We start from the raw sequence: 20,037 nt of genomic DNA, 5'->3' as shown, positions 1-20,037 counted from the left end.
TATTAATGACCTAGACCTCGGTGCACAGATCACAATTTCAAAACTTGAGGGCAATACAAAACTTGAAGGTATTGTAAATTGTGAGGAGAGTAGTGCAAAACTTTAAATGCACACAGAGAGGCTGGTGGAATGGGCAGAGGAGTGGCAGACAAAATGTAATGCAGAGATCAGTGAAGGAATTCATTTGGGTAGGAAGAACGTGCATAGACAATTAAAAATACAGGGTACAATCGAAAGAGGGTCAGGAGCAGGGGGATTATTATTATATCTAAATAAAGGAACCCCTTGATTAGATTTCAGTCCGTAATCACTCCCATTTATCCACAATAACAATAATAATAATCTTTATTGTTGTTACAAGTGGGCTTACATTAACACTGCAATGAAGTTACTGTGAAAATCCCCCAGTCGCCACATTCCGGCGCCTGTTCGGATATACGGAGGGAGAATTCAGAATGTCCAATTCACCTAACAACACGGGCGCGATTCTCCGCTCCCGCACGGCATCGGGAAGGCTGTCGTGAACTCGGCCGAGTTTCACGACGGCCTCAGGCCGCTCCTCCCACCCTATTCACCCCCCCCCCAGGGGGCTAGGAGCGGCGTTCCGTCAATCTCGGCGTGCCGAGAATGACGTGACGGCGGCGCCAAAGTGACGTCAGCTGCGCATGCACAGGTTGGCCGGCTCCAACCCACGCATGCGTGGTTGCCGTCTTCCCTTCCGCTGCCTTTCAAGACATGGCGGCTTGATCTTGCGGGGGGGCGGAGGGGAAACAGTGCCTCCCTTGGAGACGCCGGCCTGACAATCGGTGGGCACCGATCGCGGGCCAGTCCCCTCCCAAGCACGGCCGTGGTGCTCACTCCCCTCTCCGCCCCCCACAAGCCACAAACGAAGCTTTGGCGCCATGTTCACGACGGCAGTGACCAGATGTGGTTGCCGCCGGCGTGAACAGGTCGGGAACATCAGGCTGCTCGGCCCATCCGGGCCGGAGAATCGCTGGTCACCGTTAAAAACGGCGAGCGCCGATTCTCCGAGCGGGGGGGTGGGAGAATCGAGGGGGGTGCCAGGGCGGCGTGCCTCCCGCGATTCTCCCACCCGGCGTGGGGTGCGGAGAATCGCGCCCCACGTCTTTCGGAACTGTAATCACTCCATAGCTATTATTCTATATATAAACCATCTGAACCCCTCGATTAGATTCCAGTCTGTAATAACACCCAGGTATCCATTATTCTATATATAAACCATCTGAACCCCTCGATTAGATTCCAGTCTGTAATCACTCCCAGATATCCATTATTCTATATATAAACCATCTGAACCCCTCGATTAGATTCCAGTCTGTAATAACACCCAGGTATCCATTATTCTATATATAAACCATCTGAACCCCTCGATTAGATTCCAGTCTGTAATAACACCCAGGTATCCATTATTCTATATATAAACCATCTGAACCCCTCGATTAGATTCCAGTCTGTAATCACTCCCAGATATCCATTATTCTATATATAAACCATCTGAACCCCTCGATTAGATTCCAGTCTGTAATAACACCCAGGTATCCATTATTCTATATATAAACCATCTGAACCCCTCGATTAGATTCCAGTCTGTAATCACTCCCAGATATCCATTATTCTATATATAAACCATCTGAACCCCTCGATTAGATTCCAGTCTGTAATCACTCCCAGGGATCCATTATTCTACATATAAACCATCTGAAACCCTCGATTAGATTCCAGTCTGTATTCACTCCCAGGTATCCATTATTCTATATATAAACCATCTGAACCCCTCGATTAGATTCCAGTCTGTAATCACTCCCAGATATCCATTATTCTATATATAAACCATCTGAACCCCTCGATTAGATTCCAGTCTGTAATCACTCCCAGGGATCCATTATTCTACATATAAACCATCTGAAACCCTCGATTAGATTCCAGTCTGTATTCACTCCCAGGTATCCATTATTCTATGTATAAACCATCTGAACCCTCGATTAGATTTCAGTTTTTATCGCTGGAAATAAAAAAGTGGGAGAGCTGAAAACGGGACTCCCAATTCATCGGCGCCAGTTTCGACTAACAGCAAAAGTCAGAATGACTCCCAATGTCCTTAATTGGGAAAGGATAGAGCAATTCAGCCAGAGATGCTGTTGACCAGCATCCAGTAACCCCAGAGTTAACTGAAGAGTGGATGTATTTCACTGCAGAGCGCCATTTAGAGTGTACTCGTGTCAACTATAAATCGTGCCCTGCTCTTTTCTGGGAGCTGCACGCCCATGAATGGTCGGAGTTTATAACCACTGACTGGACTTATTAATGTCAAGAAAGCAGTGAGTGCCAGGGGAATAAAAAGTGTTGGGTTTCCTCTCATTTTAAAGTGATGGGCCCTAAAGGGATAGATCATCTATTATATTCCGACCACAGGCAGCAGCAAGTTGGACCGCGATCAGCTGGCTCTTGTTTAACTCAAGGCAAAGGTGTAGACAGCCTTCCCGGCCTTCTCTGATCCCAGTGAGGACTCTGCCGGTGCTGGAAAAGAGAGTTTCTTCAATTTCTGATCAACCAACATTCAAGTAATCTTTTGGTTTACTGTCCCATCCTTCATTACAGTTTCTCCTCTTCCTTTGCCACATTTCTTTCCAACTAAGCTTCTTTTCATTGGAGAAGAGCTGTTCCTGAGTGTCAGGGTGTCAATGTTCTGGATTTTCTCCTCTACATCTCTATTTTAAGCCCCTGTTTCCAGTGCTGATGACTTGGTCGCTGTTAAGATGCGGAGTAAGTCCCCCTCTACGTTTGCCATCACACACTGCCCCGGTCACTAACAGTTCGGGTCAGCCAGGCTGAGTTACATTAAGCCTCCAGCACCATTCGCCAACTGGACCATTCTTCATATGACTCTTCTCCCATCTTCATGCTTCTCATCCTTCTATTCCTTTTTTCATAAGACCATAAAGACATAGGTGCAGAATTAGGCCACTTGGCCCATCGAGTCTGCTCCGCCATTTAAACGTGGCTGATATTTTCTTATCCCCATTCTCCTGCCTTCTCCCCATAACCCCTGATCCCCCTATTAATCAAGAACCTATCTACCTTTGTCTTAAAGACACTCAGTGATTTGGCCCCTGCAGCCTTCTGTGTCAAAGAGATCCACAGATTCACCACCCTCTGACTGAACAACTTCTTCCTCGTTTCTGTTTTAAAGGATTGACCCTTCAATGCGAAGCTGTGGACTCAGATTCTAGTTTCTCTTACTATTGGAAACACCTTCTCCATGTCCAATCTATCCAGGCCTCGCAGTATCCTGTAAGTTTCAATAAGATCCCCTCTCATCCTTCTAAACTCCAACGAGTACAGACCCAGAGTCCTCAGTCGTTCCTCATATGACAAGCTCTTCATTCCAGGGATCATTCTTGTGAACCTCCTCTGAACCCTTTCCAAGGTCAGCACATCCTTGCTTAGATACGGGGCCCAAACCTGCTCACAATACTCCAAATGGGGTCTGACCAGGGCCTTATATAGCCTCAGAAGTACATCCCCGGTCTTGTATTCTAGCTCTCTTGACATCAATGCTAACATTGCATTTGCCTTCCTAACTGAACTTGCACGTTAGTTAACCTGAAGAGAATTGTGAACAAGGACTCCCAAGTCCCTTTGATTTTCTGATTTCCTAAGCATTTCCCCATTTAGAAAATAGTCCACGCCTCCATTCTTCCGACCAAAGTGCATAACCTCACACTTTTCCACATTGTTTTCCATCTGCCACTTCTTTATCCACTCTCACCTGTTCAAGTCCTTCTGCAACCCCCTTGCTTCCTCAATACTACCTGTCCCTCTATATATCCTTATATATTTACCTTGTTTTCCCTTTAATGCTGTTCTTCTCTCAATAACTTATTGTGATATAATGATCCACATTACTGCTGTACTGGAGTTCTTTCTATAAATCATGGGTCATGTACTTCAACAGTAGAGCGCATCTCCCTCTAAATGATCCCCATACCAATCCCAGGTCGTATATAGCATGGATGGGATGCAGAGTAAAACTCCATGACACCCATACTATAGTTGCAGTGGATACAGATTCAGGGAAGATGGCGACTACAATTCCCACCGCCATTCAGACGAGATGCTAAACCAAGTCCCCCGTCTGTTCTCTGAGCTGCACCAAGAAGGTCCCATTTGGCATTACTTCAAAGAAGAACTGAGGTGTTTTCAGTAGTTCCCTGGCCAATATTTATTCATCAGTCAACATCACAAAAATAGTTCACACTCCCTTGTGCAATATTTCTATTTCCCACATCAGCCACCTTTTTTTCAATCATTCAAGGGATGTGGGCTTCGCTGGTTAGGGCAACATTCATTGCCCGTTCCTAATTCATAGAACCCTTACAATGCAGAAGGAGGCCATTCGGCCCACTGAGTCTGTACCGACCCTCCGAAAGAGCATTCTACCTCGGCCCACTCCCCCACCCTATTCATTCATCACAGCCAACCCACCTAACCTGCACACCTTTGTGGGAAGAAACCGGAGCACCTGGAGGAAACCCACACAGACACGGGGAGAACGTGCAAACTCCACACAGACAGTCACCCCTCTGGACAGATCCCTGGCACCGTGAGGCAACACTGCTAACCACTGTGCCGCCATGGCACCCTTGATGCCCCCCACCCACGCCCCCCCCCCCCCCCCCGAGAAGGTGGTGGTGAGCTGCCTTCTTGAACCGCCGCAGCCCATGTGGTGTAAGTACACCCGCAGTGCTGTTAGAGAGTTCCAGGATTTTGACCCAGCGACAGTGAAAGAACGGCAATATATTTCCAAGTCAGAGCAGTGAGTGACTTGGAGGGGAACTTGCGGGAGCTGGGGTTCCCAGGTATCTGCTGACCATGTCCTTCTGGATGGCAGTGGTTTGGCTCTGGGTTTGAAAGGTGCTGTTGAAGGAGCCTCGGAGAGTTCCTGCAGTGGCCTCCCAGAGTGAATGCGGTCGGTTCGACCCCATTTCCTTTCAGATGCTGACTTCTGCCACCGAGAGGCTATTTCAACCTTAACATCTGGATTATAACGGAGCAAATTTTAACTTGTGAGTTAATTTCCTGACATAGAGCAGTTTTAACCTCCAGATTATGTGCTTCCTAATTTCACTCTCGGAAGGCCCCAGTTCTAATTTGAAAGATTGATCACCTCATTCTGGACCCCCCCCCCCCCCCCCCCCCCCCCCCCCCCCTTTCACTCGATCTGCTCAAATCCTTTTAACATTATAAACACCTCAGTCAGATCTCAACTCACTTGTGCACAGTCAAGGAAATGCCAGCCAGGTTTCTGCAATCTCCAGGAGGTGAACAGAAAGGCTGGCGGGAAGAAGAAAAATAAGGCGCCAGGGAAACGGTGCAGGTTCCCAGTTGACCCACATGTGGACAACACGTAGCAACTACTGTTCCAAAATAATTCTCTTTACTCCAGCCAGTGAAAACAAATGATGGCAGAATACTGATTAATAGAAGGGTCCTGTTTATGAAGAAAATTAGTCTGCATTCCACGTCAACTGCCAAGCACGTCATTAAAGCGCACACTCTCAACAACAGAGGAGAACGGGACATTGCAGAACTACATCAGGTTTCATTCTATTCTCACTTAGACAGTCAAAAGCATTCCTCTGGTCTCCAGACTACCATTTAACCTCGATGTACCTTTCCTCGAGTGAGTTGCATTTGTTTTCAGCGCGGGAGGAAACTGGAGAGAAATGGCTGGGAATCTGGCCAGACCCCGACTGAGAGAATATCGCTTCTTGCCAAATGTGGCTCTGTCAGAAGCAATATTAAACACCCCCTTCCCTAGCAACCTCACGGCTCTGTGAACATGGCCTTTTACGCTCTCCCTCGTTTGCAATCAGCACGTCAGTCGAAAAAGGGCAAGAGCACATTATTTGCCAAGTGCCTGGCTGATGATTCTAAACTTCGAAAGCCCCCATAAGAAACAGTAAGAGGTCCGACAACACCCAACCGACTTCTTCAATCACCCGAGGAAGGAGCTGTGCTCCAAAAGCTAGTGATTCAAAACAAGCCTGTTGGACTTTAACCTGATGTTGTAAGACATCTTACTGTGCCGACTGTAGTCCAACGCCGGCATCTCCCCTTAAGTAAAGGTAGCAGACTTCACTTTGTAGGCAGGAGGGTCTTTTGGGTTTGCAGTGAGTGCTTTTGAGATGCCTTGCTAGATGCAAGAGGTGCCCCAGACTTTGGTGTTGTTGGTGTTTAGCGGGGGGTCACTAGATGACGACGAGGAACAGGTTCCTCATTCAACAACTGTGGAGCATTGAGACCAATTGCATTGAGGCTGGTGAAATTTGAATCCAATAAATCTGGAATTGCGAAGCCATTTTCAGTAAGTAATGGCAACCATGAAGCGATCATCGATTGTTGTTAGAAAACCATCTCGCTCAATAATACTCCTTCTGGAAGGAAATCTCCCTTCCTTACCCGGTCTGGCTGATATATAACCACGTGGTTAACTGTCCTCTGAAATGGCCTCGCAAGCCACTCAGTCCAAAGGCAATTAGGGATGGTTTAGGAATGCTGGCGTTGTCCACATCATATGAAATTAATTTTTAAAAGCTAAAAGAGATGATCTTATCATTATTGGTTTCCTGTTAGTGAAATCTTACTGTGCATAAATTGGTTGCTACATTACAACAGTAAGTACACTTCAAAAGCATTTAATTGGCTGTGAAGCACTGTGGGATGTCCAGAAAGTGTGAACGGCGTTGCATAAAATGCTTATTCTTCCACTTCCACTCCTGTGCGGAAGACCAAACCAAGACAGATTAAAGAGGCACGCTCATTGCTGAAGCAAGTACAAATTCTTTCTTACCTCTGATAGCTTGTGCCAATTGAAGGACTTCAGCGGGTGCGAGGGCTGTGGAATGGCTTTTCTCCTCATGCTTCCCATGGTGAGGGGGCAAGGGGGTGGTGGCATGGCGAGGCTGAAGAAGGGAGGGGCTCCGGGCGGAGGGGGCGGGCCGCCAGGTGGCGGGGGCGGGGGAGGAGGAGGCAGGAATTCGTAGGGGAGGGGTGGGGGTGGTGGAGGCAGCCCCCCCAGCATGAGGGGAGGAGGAGGAGGAGGGAGGGGCCCCCCGGGTGGGGGAGGGGGAGGGGGGAAGGTGAGGCCTCCTACGTTCTGAAACGGAGAAAAAAAGAGAACGTAAACTGTGAGCAAACAGTCAGATTTTTGTTAAAAAGGCCAACAACATATCTGTTAAAGAGGCGCTGTCTTTGGCGTGTTGTTCAAACATTTCTTTCAGGAATCGGATGAGCCCATTCAGCCCCTCTGGCCCTGCTTTACTTCATGGGAAGGGAAAAACAATTGAATGGGAATTCCTTGCACAATGACATTCTTACTGGCTTTTTGTCAGGGATCACAGAGCCTCTGAAATATTCTTTTTTTAAATGAGGCAAATCTGGCACTGGCCGATAAAAGAATTGACTGAGTGTCGTGGTGCGTTGTATAAATCACATTTGCCGCGTTGTGCCAAAACAATACAAAGCACTTTGTACAGTAAGTGACTATGAAGTGCAGTGTCTGTTGTTCTGGTTGTAGGGCAGTCATTTTTACGTTACTGGCCAGCTATATTTTCTCACTGAGCTTCCTGCCAACGTAAGACAGCCAAAGCAAGATGGCCGCTGAAACCCGAATGTGCATACACACTGATCCGGCATGCCCAGAAATGAAATCCAATGATGGAATGCCTGCTGGGATGGTAGGACAATGTTACAGTAACCCAGAGCCAACATTAATGTGGACATGTCCCATGCTCCTAAATCCCGCCCAGAGGTTCGAACTGCACCCGCATGGCACTGGTAACAAACACAACCATTTGTTTCTAAGGACATTAATAAATGAATGCCTGGTTCATCTTTAGTTTAACTGACATTGGTCAATGGGGCACTGCTGATAATGATACACTTCTCTGCTCAGAATAGCATCTTCGCTTCTTTAACATCCACTTGAATCACGGGTTAAAAGCATTTAATGCTCTGTCAATGGGACGGCACCTCTGATGGGGCACTACTGCCTCAGTCCTGGACTGGGGAATCAGGCCAGATTAGCTGTCCAAGCCTAGAACCACATCCAGCACTACGGACTGAGATATAGTGATCCAGGTACTGTGCTCACTTTACCAAAGTAAGTCAAAGGGGCAACATTTTAAAAGTGGGCGCTTGACCCCTCGAGTCAGGACGGCTGTGAGTTGAAATCCGATCTTGGTTGAAATCTCATTGCAATGCTAGGGTGCGCCGCATTGTTGGAGGTGTCATCTTTGGATGAGATTTTAAACCAAATCTGGCCGTTCAAATGGACATGAAAGATCCCACTGTGCTCTTCAAAGAAGAGCAGTGGGACTCTGCTGGTGTCCTGGGCAACATTAATTCCTCAACCAACACTTAAAATGGATGATCTGACCAGGATGGTTTGTGAGAGCTGCCACATAGAATCATGAATGAAAAAAATGAAAATCGCTTATTGTCACGAGTAGGCTTCAATGAAGTTACTGTGAAAAGCCCTTAGTCGCCACATTCCGGCACCTGTCCGGGGAGGCTGGTAGGGGCTGATAGAATCCTATAACCCGTACAATGCAGATGGTCTGCACTGACCCTCTGAAAGGATGCTCCACCCGAGTCCACCCTCCCACACTATCCCAATAACCCCTTAACCTAACGTACACATCTTTGGACACTTGGTGCAATTTATACAGGCCAATTCACATCTTCGACTGTGGGAGGAAACTGGAGCACCCGGAGGAAACCCACACAGACACTGGGAGAAAGTGCAAAACAGACATGGGGAGAAAGTGCAAAACAGACACGGGGAGAAAGTGCAAAATCCACACAGTCACCCGAGGCGGGAATTGAACCCGGGTTGCTGGAACTGTGATTCAGCAGTGCTAACCACCGTGCCTCCCTACATTACTTACATTAGAACAGGGAGTACACTTCAAAATACTTTATTGAATGTAAAGGCCTTACGAGGTCCAGTGGTCCTCCTGCATCTATGCAAACCTTTCTTTCATGAAAAATTGGAAAATTAGGTCATCAGAAATATGTCTTTGCGACAATTTGGAACAACTTCCTTTGTAACGCGCAGAGAGAGGTTAGCACTGTTGTTTCACAGCTCCAGGGTCCCAGGTTCGATTTCCTGCTGGGTCACTGTCTGTTCGGATTCTGCACGTTCTCCCCGTGTGTGCGTGGGTTTCCTACGGGTGCTCCACAGTCCAAAGATGTGCAGGTTAGGTGGATTGGCCATGCTAAATTGCCCCTTAGTGTCCAAAATGGTTGGGTGGCGTTACTGGATTACAGGGATAGGGTGGAGGTGTGGGCTTGGGTAGGGTGCTCTTTCCAAGGGCCGGTGCAGACGCGATGGGCCGAATGGCCTCCTTCTGCCCTGTAAATCCTATGATTCTAGGAAACACATCTCCCCTTCACACATGGTGCCTTTGTCGCCTCGAAGTTGCCTGAACTGATAACGGTGGGGGTCTTACCGAGGTTGCCAGTTCATTCAGGCGAGTAGAGAGTTCTATCACTTGATCTCTCGCTTGCCGCAACTCCACCGACTCTTTCTGGAGCTTGTCCTTCATCTTATTGAGCGTTTTCATCATGTCGTCCTTCTCCTGTGTTTTGGTCTCGCACTCCCTCTCCTTCTTCTCGAGTCTCGCCAATAATTCCACGTGTTCTGGCCATAACAGAAACATTTATATGTCCGTGTGTGGAAGGGATTTCCCAGCAATCCTCCATACCCAATGCTTGTATAAATCCAGACAGAGGGTGTGAGGACGCTAGCAGAAACATGGAACATCGAAAAACATCCAATGGGACAAATCTCCCGCCATTTAGAGACCCGTTCAATTATCATTCCATTGAAACGAGCTGGAGTGGAATTATGATTGCCGGGAGTCTCCAGGGATTGAAGACCAGCGGGGGAGGGGGATCACAGAGGCTTAACAAAATTATACTTGAGATTTTTCTTCTCTTTCTTTGAACATTCATTAGTTATAAGAATATTGGAGATGGGGGTCAAAAGGCAAATTAACTGACAGTCAAGTGTCATCCCGATTGAGTATTTTAAGAGTCTACTTGCTCCCTATTGGTTGGGAATGTGGTGCACAATGGGTGGCCAATATTGGGAGTGTGGGAAAGGGGCAATTGGAGACTGGAGGTCATGTGATGAAACCTCCATGGTTTTGGCAACTCTTCAATGAAAATGGCGCAGGTCTTGTAGAGAGTGAACAAATGGCTCCGGCAGACTATTCATTGCCAAGGTGGTGAAGATGATGATATGCCCACCATGCTATCTGATGTTATCGAGAACCCTCTGGTGCTCAAAAACCTTCCTTCCACGCTCTAAAGCCCATTTCAATCTGCAAACTATACCCGTGTTAAATGTATTCGGCTTTGTTTTAGCTTTGTGCAAGGGCTGTAAGGAAAACTATCCTTAATAAACTATTCTTAATAAACACCTGCAAGGATGTCGGGGGTGGGAGGGTTGGAGGGGGGGGGGGGGGGGGGGGGGGGGGTGGCTGGGGGCAGTGCAGGATGATGGAAAGAGGCGTGGGACTAAACAACTTGCTCTTTTAAATGGCTGACAAGAGGCATAATCGGCTGAAAAGCCTTCTCCTGTATAGATGCAGCCTTATCTTTGATGTATCTTGTGTTGAACAATTCTGATTCACTAAAATGATGTAATATTCATTGTTGTGGATGTTATGTCTTTCACGACAACACACCACCTTTATCTTATCATTTTGTCTGATTATGCTCCTTGCAAATGCTTTGGAACGTATACCATGTTGAAGGCACTGTATGAATGCAAATTGCTGCCTTAAGCACGGTAAAATATCTCAAAGTGCTTCAAAACGGAGTTATAGCCACCCCTTACAAGGTTGGCTGCATCCCAGGTGTACACAGGACAGTGAGGGAAACAGCCCGTTTTGAGGCTGTCACTTGCCCCATTGAGGCAAGGTGACGGCAGTGAAAATAGAGAATAGACCTCAAGTGTGCAAGGCCACACTGACTGAGCTCAGCCCAGAGGATCTTGGAAACAGGTTGAGGAAGCCAAAACCTTAAAGCTTAAAGTCAGCGGAGCCGGGAGGTGGGCCAGCTAAATTCGGGTTGGGAATCCGGGGTCATGCCGCCTGCTGTTCGTTCGACTGGTGCCCCACTCTACCGCATGAAGGAGGCCAACATGCGAGGTGAGTAGGAAACAATCAGGACAGGCCGTGGTTGAGATAATCTGACTCAAATCACCGCAGTATGATCATCCTGGGGCGTTCGAGACCGTGACATGGAGCAACAGCACCAACAATATCCGTGTCTCCATTGCAAACCTACCCTTCCTGAACCTTTCTGCTTGATCCTTCCACTGTTTCACTTCGTTCTCATTCACCAACCTGAAAACATAAAAAGATTTTCACATTCACTGGGCTATTTAGCACAAGATTTCTATCCACCACTACGGTAAAAACCCCATGGAAAACCAAGCGCTTTGGTTAGTGGGCAGGAAGAAGCCAAGGAAGTGGACAATGAAACTAAGTTGGCTGAACAGCAGTTTGGATGGGATGTTCCATTGGAAAAAAAGAAGCAATCACACTGTTATTTGCATTAATTAAGGTTAAGTATGTACAGGTGGAGGGTATAGATTACATTCATTTCAGTACAGGTAAAAAGATACAAACTCAGGGTGTGGGCTGTGTGAAGAGCTTATATATCTGTAAAGAGACACTGAGAGATGGTGTGGGCCTTGTGAGGAGGTATCTACCTGTAATGGTTCAATCTGCAAATAAAGCTCATCCATGTAAAGACTGGCTCCCTCTTCTTTCTTCACCAACTGGTTACTAGTGCTAAGCTGTGGACAAAGTGTGCAACCTTACTTAGAATGGAGTGTATGTGCCCATCTATTGTCAAACGCTCTTACTTTGCGTCCAGTATGGGGAGAATCTTTATGACCTTGACATGGGGGGAGGGCTGAGAGGATTCTTGGTATGGAACTGGTTTATTTTCCAGTTGGTGAAACTGCCATTTTGAATTATTTTGCTTGATCTGTCTGCCTTCCCTCCTGAAGGTGCTGCCTCTTGTTGACTATGGCACTGTAGGGATGGGGCGGTTAGAGAAGGAGGGAGCCAGGCCTGAGATGCCAGGCCAGCTGTCAATCTAGGCTGAGCAATGTTGGCAGATATAACCCCGGAGACCATCGCTGACAAGCTCTGCCCTGATCCACATCTGGACATCCCAGAGGGAATCGATCAAGGAGAAATTGATTCCGAAAAATTTGACACCAAACAACAAGGGAGGTGACCAAAAGTGTTGTTAAAGAGTTATGTTTTAAAGAGTGTTGTAAAAGACTAGAAAGACGAAGAAGGGGAAATGAGATTGAGGAAGGGAATTGCAAGGTTTCGGGCCTAGGCAGTTTAAGGAATGACTGAGAGGTGGAGAGATGGGAATTGTGGATGCGTAACTGAAGGGGTACCATGTTTTCAGAGGATTGTAGCAGGAGGTGAGAGCGATCGGGAGGAGTGAACCCATGGCAGGAATTGAATACACGGATGACATTTTTAAATTTGAACCGTGGTAGGTCAGCGAGTACAGGATCCTGTGATCTTTGCCGGCCATCGGAAATGCACTCTTTTTAATTGATGCCGCACACATATCGGAAGTCTCATCCAACCACAGCTGCACACTCACTCCCCACTGTCACACAATGCTCACATCCGAATGATGTTCTTCACATTGAAGTTCTCCAATGGTGCGACGTCAGGATCTTCCCCCTTCTCGTCCTGCAGCACTATTTGCTGTAGTATCCTGTCGAGGAGCTGCCAGTGTTGGCTGTTGGTTCCGTTCCTCTTCCCTGAAGAGCATTTCAGAATCAAGAAGGGTTAGAAATGTCTACCGCCGAATACCCTTGAAGTGCTAAGACACAGCTACATCGTTGAGAAGGACCGGTACAAATGCCTCGCCGAACAACTCACTCTCACATTGAGTACTGGGACTCTAAGTTACCAGTGAGGGGTAAGGATGGGGTGGGAGGGGGGTGGGGGGAGCCTTAAAATTAAGGTTGCGTCATTCCGGGAAATGTTGGGAAGCATTTTGTCACACCAGAAATCATGACAATCTGCATCTGTCTCCCAAAAAACTATTGAGGATGTGGAGGGATGGGGGTGGCAAGTGTCCTTTGAAAATTTCAGAACAGATATTGAAATAATTTTGTTAGACAGTGGTGTCAGAGGATGTAAAACCACAGCAGGTATATGGAGTTAAGATGAAGGTCAGACAGGCTGGCACGGCTGAATAGTTGGTTCCCTGTTCTCTGTGCTGAGAAAACATCCTGTCGACTCTCTGGTCGTCTGAAACCAATATATCTTCACTCTTTCCTGCAAATAACCAGTGGCTCTCAGTCCAGCCCCCCCCCCCCCCCCCCCCCTCCACCCCGCCCGCCCCACCCTCCACATTCTATGCTTTGTGCAAATTGGTAGCCATGAGAGTAATAATGGAGAGAGGGGGGCGAGGGCTGACAAACGATTCAGAGCCTGAGGAGAACACAGGGGTATTTGATACCCTTGGGTGGAGAAAATGGAATCCACGCCGGCACTTTGAGCAGATATGTGTATCACAATGTACATCTGCTGGATGCATTTTACGCTTATGGCAATTGGCAAGTGCACCCTCGGGCTTTCCATCAAACAGAACCTGACTGGCACTGTGCGATCATTCATTCAGCAATCTGACGGAAATGTAGAACTTGGAAATACCTCACAGAAAATACAGACAGATAACCTGGAGGGGGATTTACTGAATGTGACCTGTGTGTGAGGATGTTAGACGGGCACTAGCAGAGGTGAGGGGTCAATAACCCATGGCGACCCTTTTTCCTCGCCTGCCGATAACAGCTGAAACGGTTCCCCGTGACGCTTCCAATTCCCTCCGCGCTCACGAAATATCGGCAATAGAGAAATGGCTGTATTTTGCATTCTTCATCAATGTCCGTCCCCACCTTCCCTCAGCAACTCCCTGTCGGTGTTGTGGGGCTTACAGAATCACCTCTTCTATTTACCCTTATGCAGTGTTACTTTGGAAGCCAGATTCCTGCAGTGGGTTAAGTCCACTGAAATTAGCTTTCCAGATGTCCCTATAGCTCAAGGTCAAATAGCCAGGTGCGGCCGAGCATCCAGCTCTTATACCCTGTCCGTGCTTACGTGTGAAGATTCGAGTGAGGCACTGGGGAGATCACGGCATCTGTCCAGCTGGCCTTTAGCAAGAGCCATCACCTTCAGGAATGGTGGGGTGCAAACCGGATTGACACGCCATTCGTCAGATGTCCCCTGGTGCAGAGGTGGTTATGGTAACTCCCTGCTACGCATGACTGTCTGCCTTTCCTTCTATCTGATCCCCCCCCTCCTCCGACACTTTCTGGTGTGGTTTTGACTCTTTCTTTAACTTTAGGCCCCTATTTTCTACGCGGTAGTTTTTTTACACAGTGTAAGTGACGTTTCCACACACACACGCACACACCTGGTCGATCTTGCCCCGCAACATCCCAAGTTCAAACTCTTTGCTTTTCTGAGTTAGCATTAAGTGGTTCAACACCTGTCCACAATTCCCTCCAGAGTTTTACTTGGCCCACTCTCTGCTATCGCCTCCAATATCATCTCCTCAATGACTTGCTCCTCTGACCTCAGCTTTCCAACTACCCCCTCATCCCTGCCCTCAATTAGTGCTGGAGCTCCCAGCGGCCTCCCCATATGTGGGATTCATCAGTTGAATAGAATAATAATAATCTTTATTGCCACAAGTAGGCTTACGGTAACACTGCAATGAAGTTACTGCGGAAAGCCCCGAGTCGCCACACTCCGGCACCTGTTCGGGTCACAGAGGGAGAATTCAGAATGTCCAGTTCACATAACAGCACGTCTTTCGGGACTTGTGGGAGGAAACCGGAGCGCCCGGAGGAAACCCACGCAGACACGGGGAGAACGTGCAGACTCCACACAGACAGTGACCCAGCCGGGAATCGAACCTGGGATGCTGGAGCTGTGAAGCAACAGTGCAAACCATGGACATCTCTATTTAAACCAAACCAACACCTTTACGCCACTCTTTCTAATCATCTTTCCTTCCTGATTCATCCTCTGTTTTTCTTCTGCCTATTTGCTGAGCATATTGCGAACAGTTCTTTCCATTAAAGGGGTTGTTATGTAAGGGGAGAAGGTGATGTCGTAATCGTGATACCCTGAGGTCACTGCTCTGAGGACAAGGGTTCAAAGCTCACCATGGCAGCTGGCGGAATTTAAATTCAAATTAATAAATATGAAATATAAACCTAATCCAATCGTGACCATGAAACTATGATTGATTGTTGTTAAAAAAAACAACTGGTTCACTCATATCCTTTAGGGAAGGAAATCTGCCGTCCTTACCTGATCTGGCCTACATGTGACTCCACACCCACAGCAATGTGGTTGACTCTTAACTGCCCTCTGCAATGGCCTCGGAAACCCCTCAGTCCAAGGGCAATTATGGATAGGCAACAAATGCTGGCTTTGCCTGCAATGTCCACATGCCGTGAAAATACACCGGAAGCAAAAATAAAATTCAAACTTTCATTTGATCCTGGCCATGTTGGCCCAGTAGCTGAATAGCCAGTTGGGTTGCTGTTCAGAGATGGAGAGTGGGCATTGGGGGCAAGGAACGGGAGGATTCTTATGGAACCATGGCCTAATTTGGGTCACTTCTATCCCATTTCAAGTCATCATTATTTAGAAGAGGAGATCAGACAAAATTGCAATGGAAGTACAATCTTAATGAGGAATCTACTCACAGGGCATTTGGAGACAGTGCTGGAGGACAGACACCAAATGTGGGTAGGCTTCCGTGTGACTTAGTTTCTTCCGAATCAGGTCAAACATCTGGCTGGTGCTCCTAGTGTCAATATGCACCTGGAAGATTAGGGAGATTAAGTCATTTCTCTGTATGCTGCAGTGGACATGGATTATCGTCACATTTTATAGCAACTATCAGGAAACAACAAGCATCTTAACAACATGAGCTTGGGTTTACCTAGGGCTTTAACATTGGAAGGTGTCCCAACTTGTTTTCCAGCAATGTGTTGAAAACCAATCTGTTGGGCATCAGACAGGTAATCAAGGGTTTGGACGGAGAGGGAGGTTTTAAGGCCTGTCCTAAAAGAGAGGAATGAGAGAGGGAATGGAGAAGTTTAGGAAATTCCAAAGCAGAGGGCCAAGGTAGCAGAAGGCACAACCACCAGTGGTGAAACGATTAAATTAATGTTTGGTCAAGAGGCCAAATTGAATGAGTGCAGATAGCTCGGAGGGTTGTGGGATTAGACGGGATTACAGAGATGGCAGGGAGGAATGAAGCCAAGGAGGGAGACAGAAACAAGGTTAACAATTTTAAGATAGAAGCAGTGCAGAACCTGGGGCCAAAGCAGAAAAAAGGAACACCCGATGGGTGCGATTTAATGGAAAAACAAAACAGAGTTCCGTTTCGCATGGGAATAGCGGGATGCTTCTCGGAGTTTGCACTGCCAAGAACGACCCCACTATCAAAAGAGACTTTTGGATTTTTTTTTTTGGCTTTGGTCGCACTTATCTCACTTTGTGTCATGACGAGCTCAGCTCACCAGTGCAGTAAGCCATCAGGACGCCATTTTAAATTCCCGCCCCACTCAACCACACCACGGCAGCCTCCGGATCCTTGGATCCCTCCACCTCACCCCATATCTTAAGAGAAGGACAACCCCAGACCCAAACGCTGGCATGGGCAACCTGGCAAATTGGGGCTTTGGTTTTGGCTTTGGGGGGGGGGGGGGGGGGGGGGGGGGGGGGGTCGCAACGGGGTTCGAGAGATCAGCACGACATTTAAAACGAATCTCTGATCTCTCCCTGCACTGAGGAGTTCTGGCGTGTGGAGCTCCTCAGTCGTGGAAACAGGCCTCAGCGGGGAGGGCTGTGGGACTTCGCCATCAGGCCGCCCGCTCAAAATGGTGGCCCGATAGCAGGAATCCATAGGGAATCCCTTCTATTTCTCGCCATGCATACCTTTGCATGGCAGGGATACAGAATTGCTTCCCGCTTTGCATTCCCAGGGGATCGTAAAACAGGTGCAGTTCTTCTCCAGCAGGAGTATTTAAGTCCTCCAAACGGAGAATCCACCCCATGATGTCTATTGTTTTGAATGAGCTACTTTCACCGCGTCCCCAAAGTTGTCACCGCCAACTGTTGATATAATAACAAAATTCCTGATGCAGTGAAACGCCGCATAATGAAAATAAGCGACAACAGATGATGTTTGATTTGGAGCTGGTTCCTCCTTGGCTTACGTGTTAGGATTGTCACTCACCATGTCAAGCCGCTTTGCAAGTTCACTCTCATCCTCATTTCTGACCATCTCAAAGAAGTCTAAGTGCCTAAAAACGCAGAGAGAAAATATGAATTAGTCAGTGCTCAAATCTATCCTTGCCAATCTACCTGCTTCAACCAAAGCTTTCAGTTCTTTACTGCTCGTCAACTGTGGCCAATCTGACTGAGATGTTTCACAGAATAGACATGTAGAGAACGACTCTGCCCTCCAAAACAAGCACATTCTGGGATTTTGAGCTACGGTGGAATTCTTCTTTGTACAGAGTTGTGGGAATGTGGGACATACCAGCCCAAGAAGGCCATTGATACAAAGTCAACTGAACTGTTTAATACTTATTAATGTTGGGCAATAAGTATGTTAAGGGATTTACATTGTGCCCACCAGCCACTTTAATCGGACAGCGGTGAGCCTTACCCAGGATCAAGGACCCCAGGGGTAAACGTCCTGTCCCAAGAGCCGTCTTTGACCTTGCCAGCGATGCCCACATCCGACGAAAGGATAAATAAAAATAACCTAAGCAAAATGGAATGTCAGAAGAACTAACTTCATATTCATTCTGACATTGGCCTGGTAATAAGAGCTTCAAGGGAAAGAGAAAAGAGAACAGTAGCTCAGAGGAAAGCTGGCTGGATGTGGAACATTGTGTTTTACTCTATTCTATCTTCACAATGCTGATGTTTACAGAGCCAGGCTGCCGTTGTGGATTATGTTTGTGACATTGTGCACGGCTAGTTACCTGTCCAACGTTGCATTCTCGTGGCTTCGTAACTTATCGATCACAGGCTGAATTCCTAACATGAGGAACTCATACCGGAGGTGCAGTCGGAATTCCAGATTGTCCTGAAAGAAAGTGGAGACACCGTTAAACCCTAGGGCCTCACAGTTTCTCAGCAGATTGCAAAATGGTGGCATTGCTTCCTGCCCTGGAACACAGCGCCCTTTGACCTTCCAGCTTTGGTGACTGATTTGTGCCCATCAAGGTGAGGAATGTCTGCACTCTTCCACCTTTTTAGTGTGTGGCCTAGAGTTGCATACAATACTCTCGCTGAGGTTGAACCGGCGATTTAGAAAAACATAGGAGAATTTTCCTTGCTTTCTTTGTTTAAAATGACCAGGTTTCTAAAGTCCAGCTTTCAGCTGTGGTTCTGGTTTGGCCCATGGCTGATTACCTGTCTCGTGTTGTGTCAAGGACCTTTAATTCAGGCTCTAACTAGTGTTCTCTCCACTCTTACCTCAGTGTCAACTGTACATGGGCTCCACTGCGTGAGATTGCCATTTGAGATTGCACATTTGAACAGCTAACTGCACTGAGACTACCCCGAGTACCTGTAATGTGGAATCTATACAAATGGCAAAACCAGGAGATCATCAGGCCACCTGACGAAGTGTCAGCTCCGGCTCGGTTGACCTCTGTTAGAAAGCCACGAGTTCAAGTCCCACCCAAGACTTGAGCACAAAATCTACACCGCGCAGTAAAGGGGGAATGTTTTCGGATTGGGATTAGGGGTAGTGCATTGAGACGGATAGAAAACTGACTGGCAGACAGGGAACAAAGAGTAGCAATTAACAGGTTCTTTTCAAATTGGCAGGCAGTGACTAGTGGGTACCGCAGGGAACGGTGCTGAGGCCCCATCTATTCACAATATATATTAATGATTTAGATGAGGAACAAAATGTAATCTCTCCAAATTTGCAGATGACACCAAGCTGGGTTGGGGGGGGGGAGGTGAGCTATGAGGAAGATGCAGAGATCCTTCAGTATGTTTTGGACGAGTTGAGTGAGTACGCAAATGAGTGGCAGATGCAGTATAATTTGGAAAAATGTGAGGTTATCCACGTCAGTAGGAAAAACGAGAAGGCAGACTATTGTCTGAATGGCCATAAATTAGGAGAGGGGAATGTGCAACGAGATCTGGGTGTCCTCGTACTCCAGTCGCTGAAGGTAAGCATGCAGGTACAGCAGGTGGTAAAGAAGGCAAATGGTATGTTGGCCTTCATAGTGAGAGGATTCGAGTACAGGAGCAGGAATGTCTTGCTGCAATTAGACTGGGCATTGTTGAGGCCACACCTGGAATATTGTGTGCAGTTTTGGTCTCCTTATCTGAGGAAGAATGTTCTTGCTCTAGAATGAGTGCAGCGAAGGTTTACCAGATTGATTCCCGAGATGGTGAGACTTTCATATGAGGAGAGATTGAATTGGGTAGGATTGTGTTTGCTAGAGTTCGGTGGGTTGGGAGGGGGAGGGGGGGGCGGAATCTCATAGAAACCTATAAAATTCTAACAGGACTAGACAGGGTATATGCAGGAAGGAGGATCCCAATGATGGGGTTGTCCGGGTCGACCAGCCGAACTCCCGCTAGCGTGGTATATATCTGGTACCACCCGGCGGGATCTCGCACCCGGCGGGAGCTCGGACCCACGGTCCTGGTGGGGGATACGTGGAATCTGACTCGGGGGGGGGGGGGTGGGGGGGAGTCTCAGCGGTGGCTAGTCCCGCGATCGGGGACATCGTGATCTGGGGGGGACCTGCCTTACTACGCGCAATCACGCTGTGTGGCTCGCCACGTCGGCGGCGCCTGCGGCGAGGTGGGCCGCCGTGCGCATGTGTGGCCG

At 47.7% G+C, this 20,037-nt stretch overlaps 1 protein-coding gene across 4 annotated transcripts in view; it reads right to left on the bottom strand.

Annotated features, from left to right (window-relative positions):
- The window catches only part of daam2 (dishevelled associated activator of morphogenesis 2), a 370,882-nt gene that overhangs the window by 102,504 nt on the left and 248,341 nt on the right, over positions 1-20,037 (bottom strand). For all 4 annotated transcript variants that reach the window (XM_038799044.1, XM_038799047.1, XM_038799048.1 and 1 more), the window contains exons 8-14: positions 18,161-18,264; positions 17,404-17,470; positions 15,863-15,980; positions 12,757-12,895; positions 11,383-11,441; positions 9,537-9,727; positions 6,875-7,180 (exon numbers count right to left, since the gene is read on the bottom strand). In XM_038799044.1, coding sequence (XP_038654972.1) covers positions 6,875-7,180; positions 9,537-9,727; positions 11,383-11,441; positions 12,757-12,895; positions 15,863-15,980; positions 17,404-17,470; positions 18,161-18,264 — 984 coding nt within the window. The remainder of the gene's footprint in view (positions 1-6,874; positions 7,181-9,536; positions 9,728-11,382; positions 11,442-12,756; positions 12,896-15,862; positions 15,981-17,403; positions 17,471-18,160; positions 18,265-20,037) is intronic.

This window comes from Scyliorhinus canicula, chromosome 6, assembly GCF_902713615.1.
Source record: "Scyliorhinus canicula chromosome 6, sScyCan1.1, whole genome shotgun sequence".
NCBI classification, from domain to species: Eukaryota; Metazoa; Chordata; class Chondrichthyes; order Carcharhiniformes; family Scyliorhinidae; genus Scyliorhinus; species Scyliorhinus canicula.
Note: the sequence above shows the minus strand (reverse complement) of the source record. Positions and strands in the feature narration are given on the sequence as shown.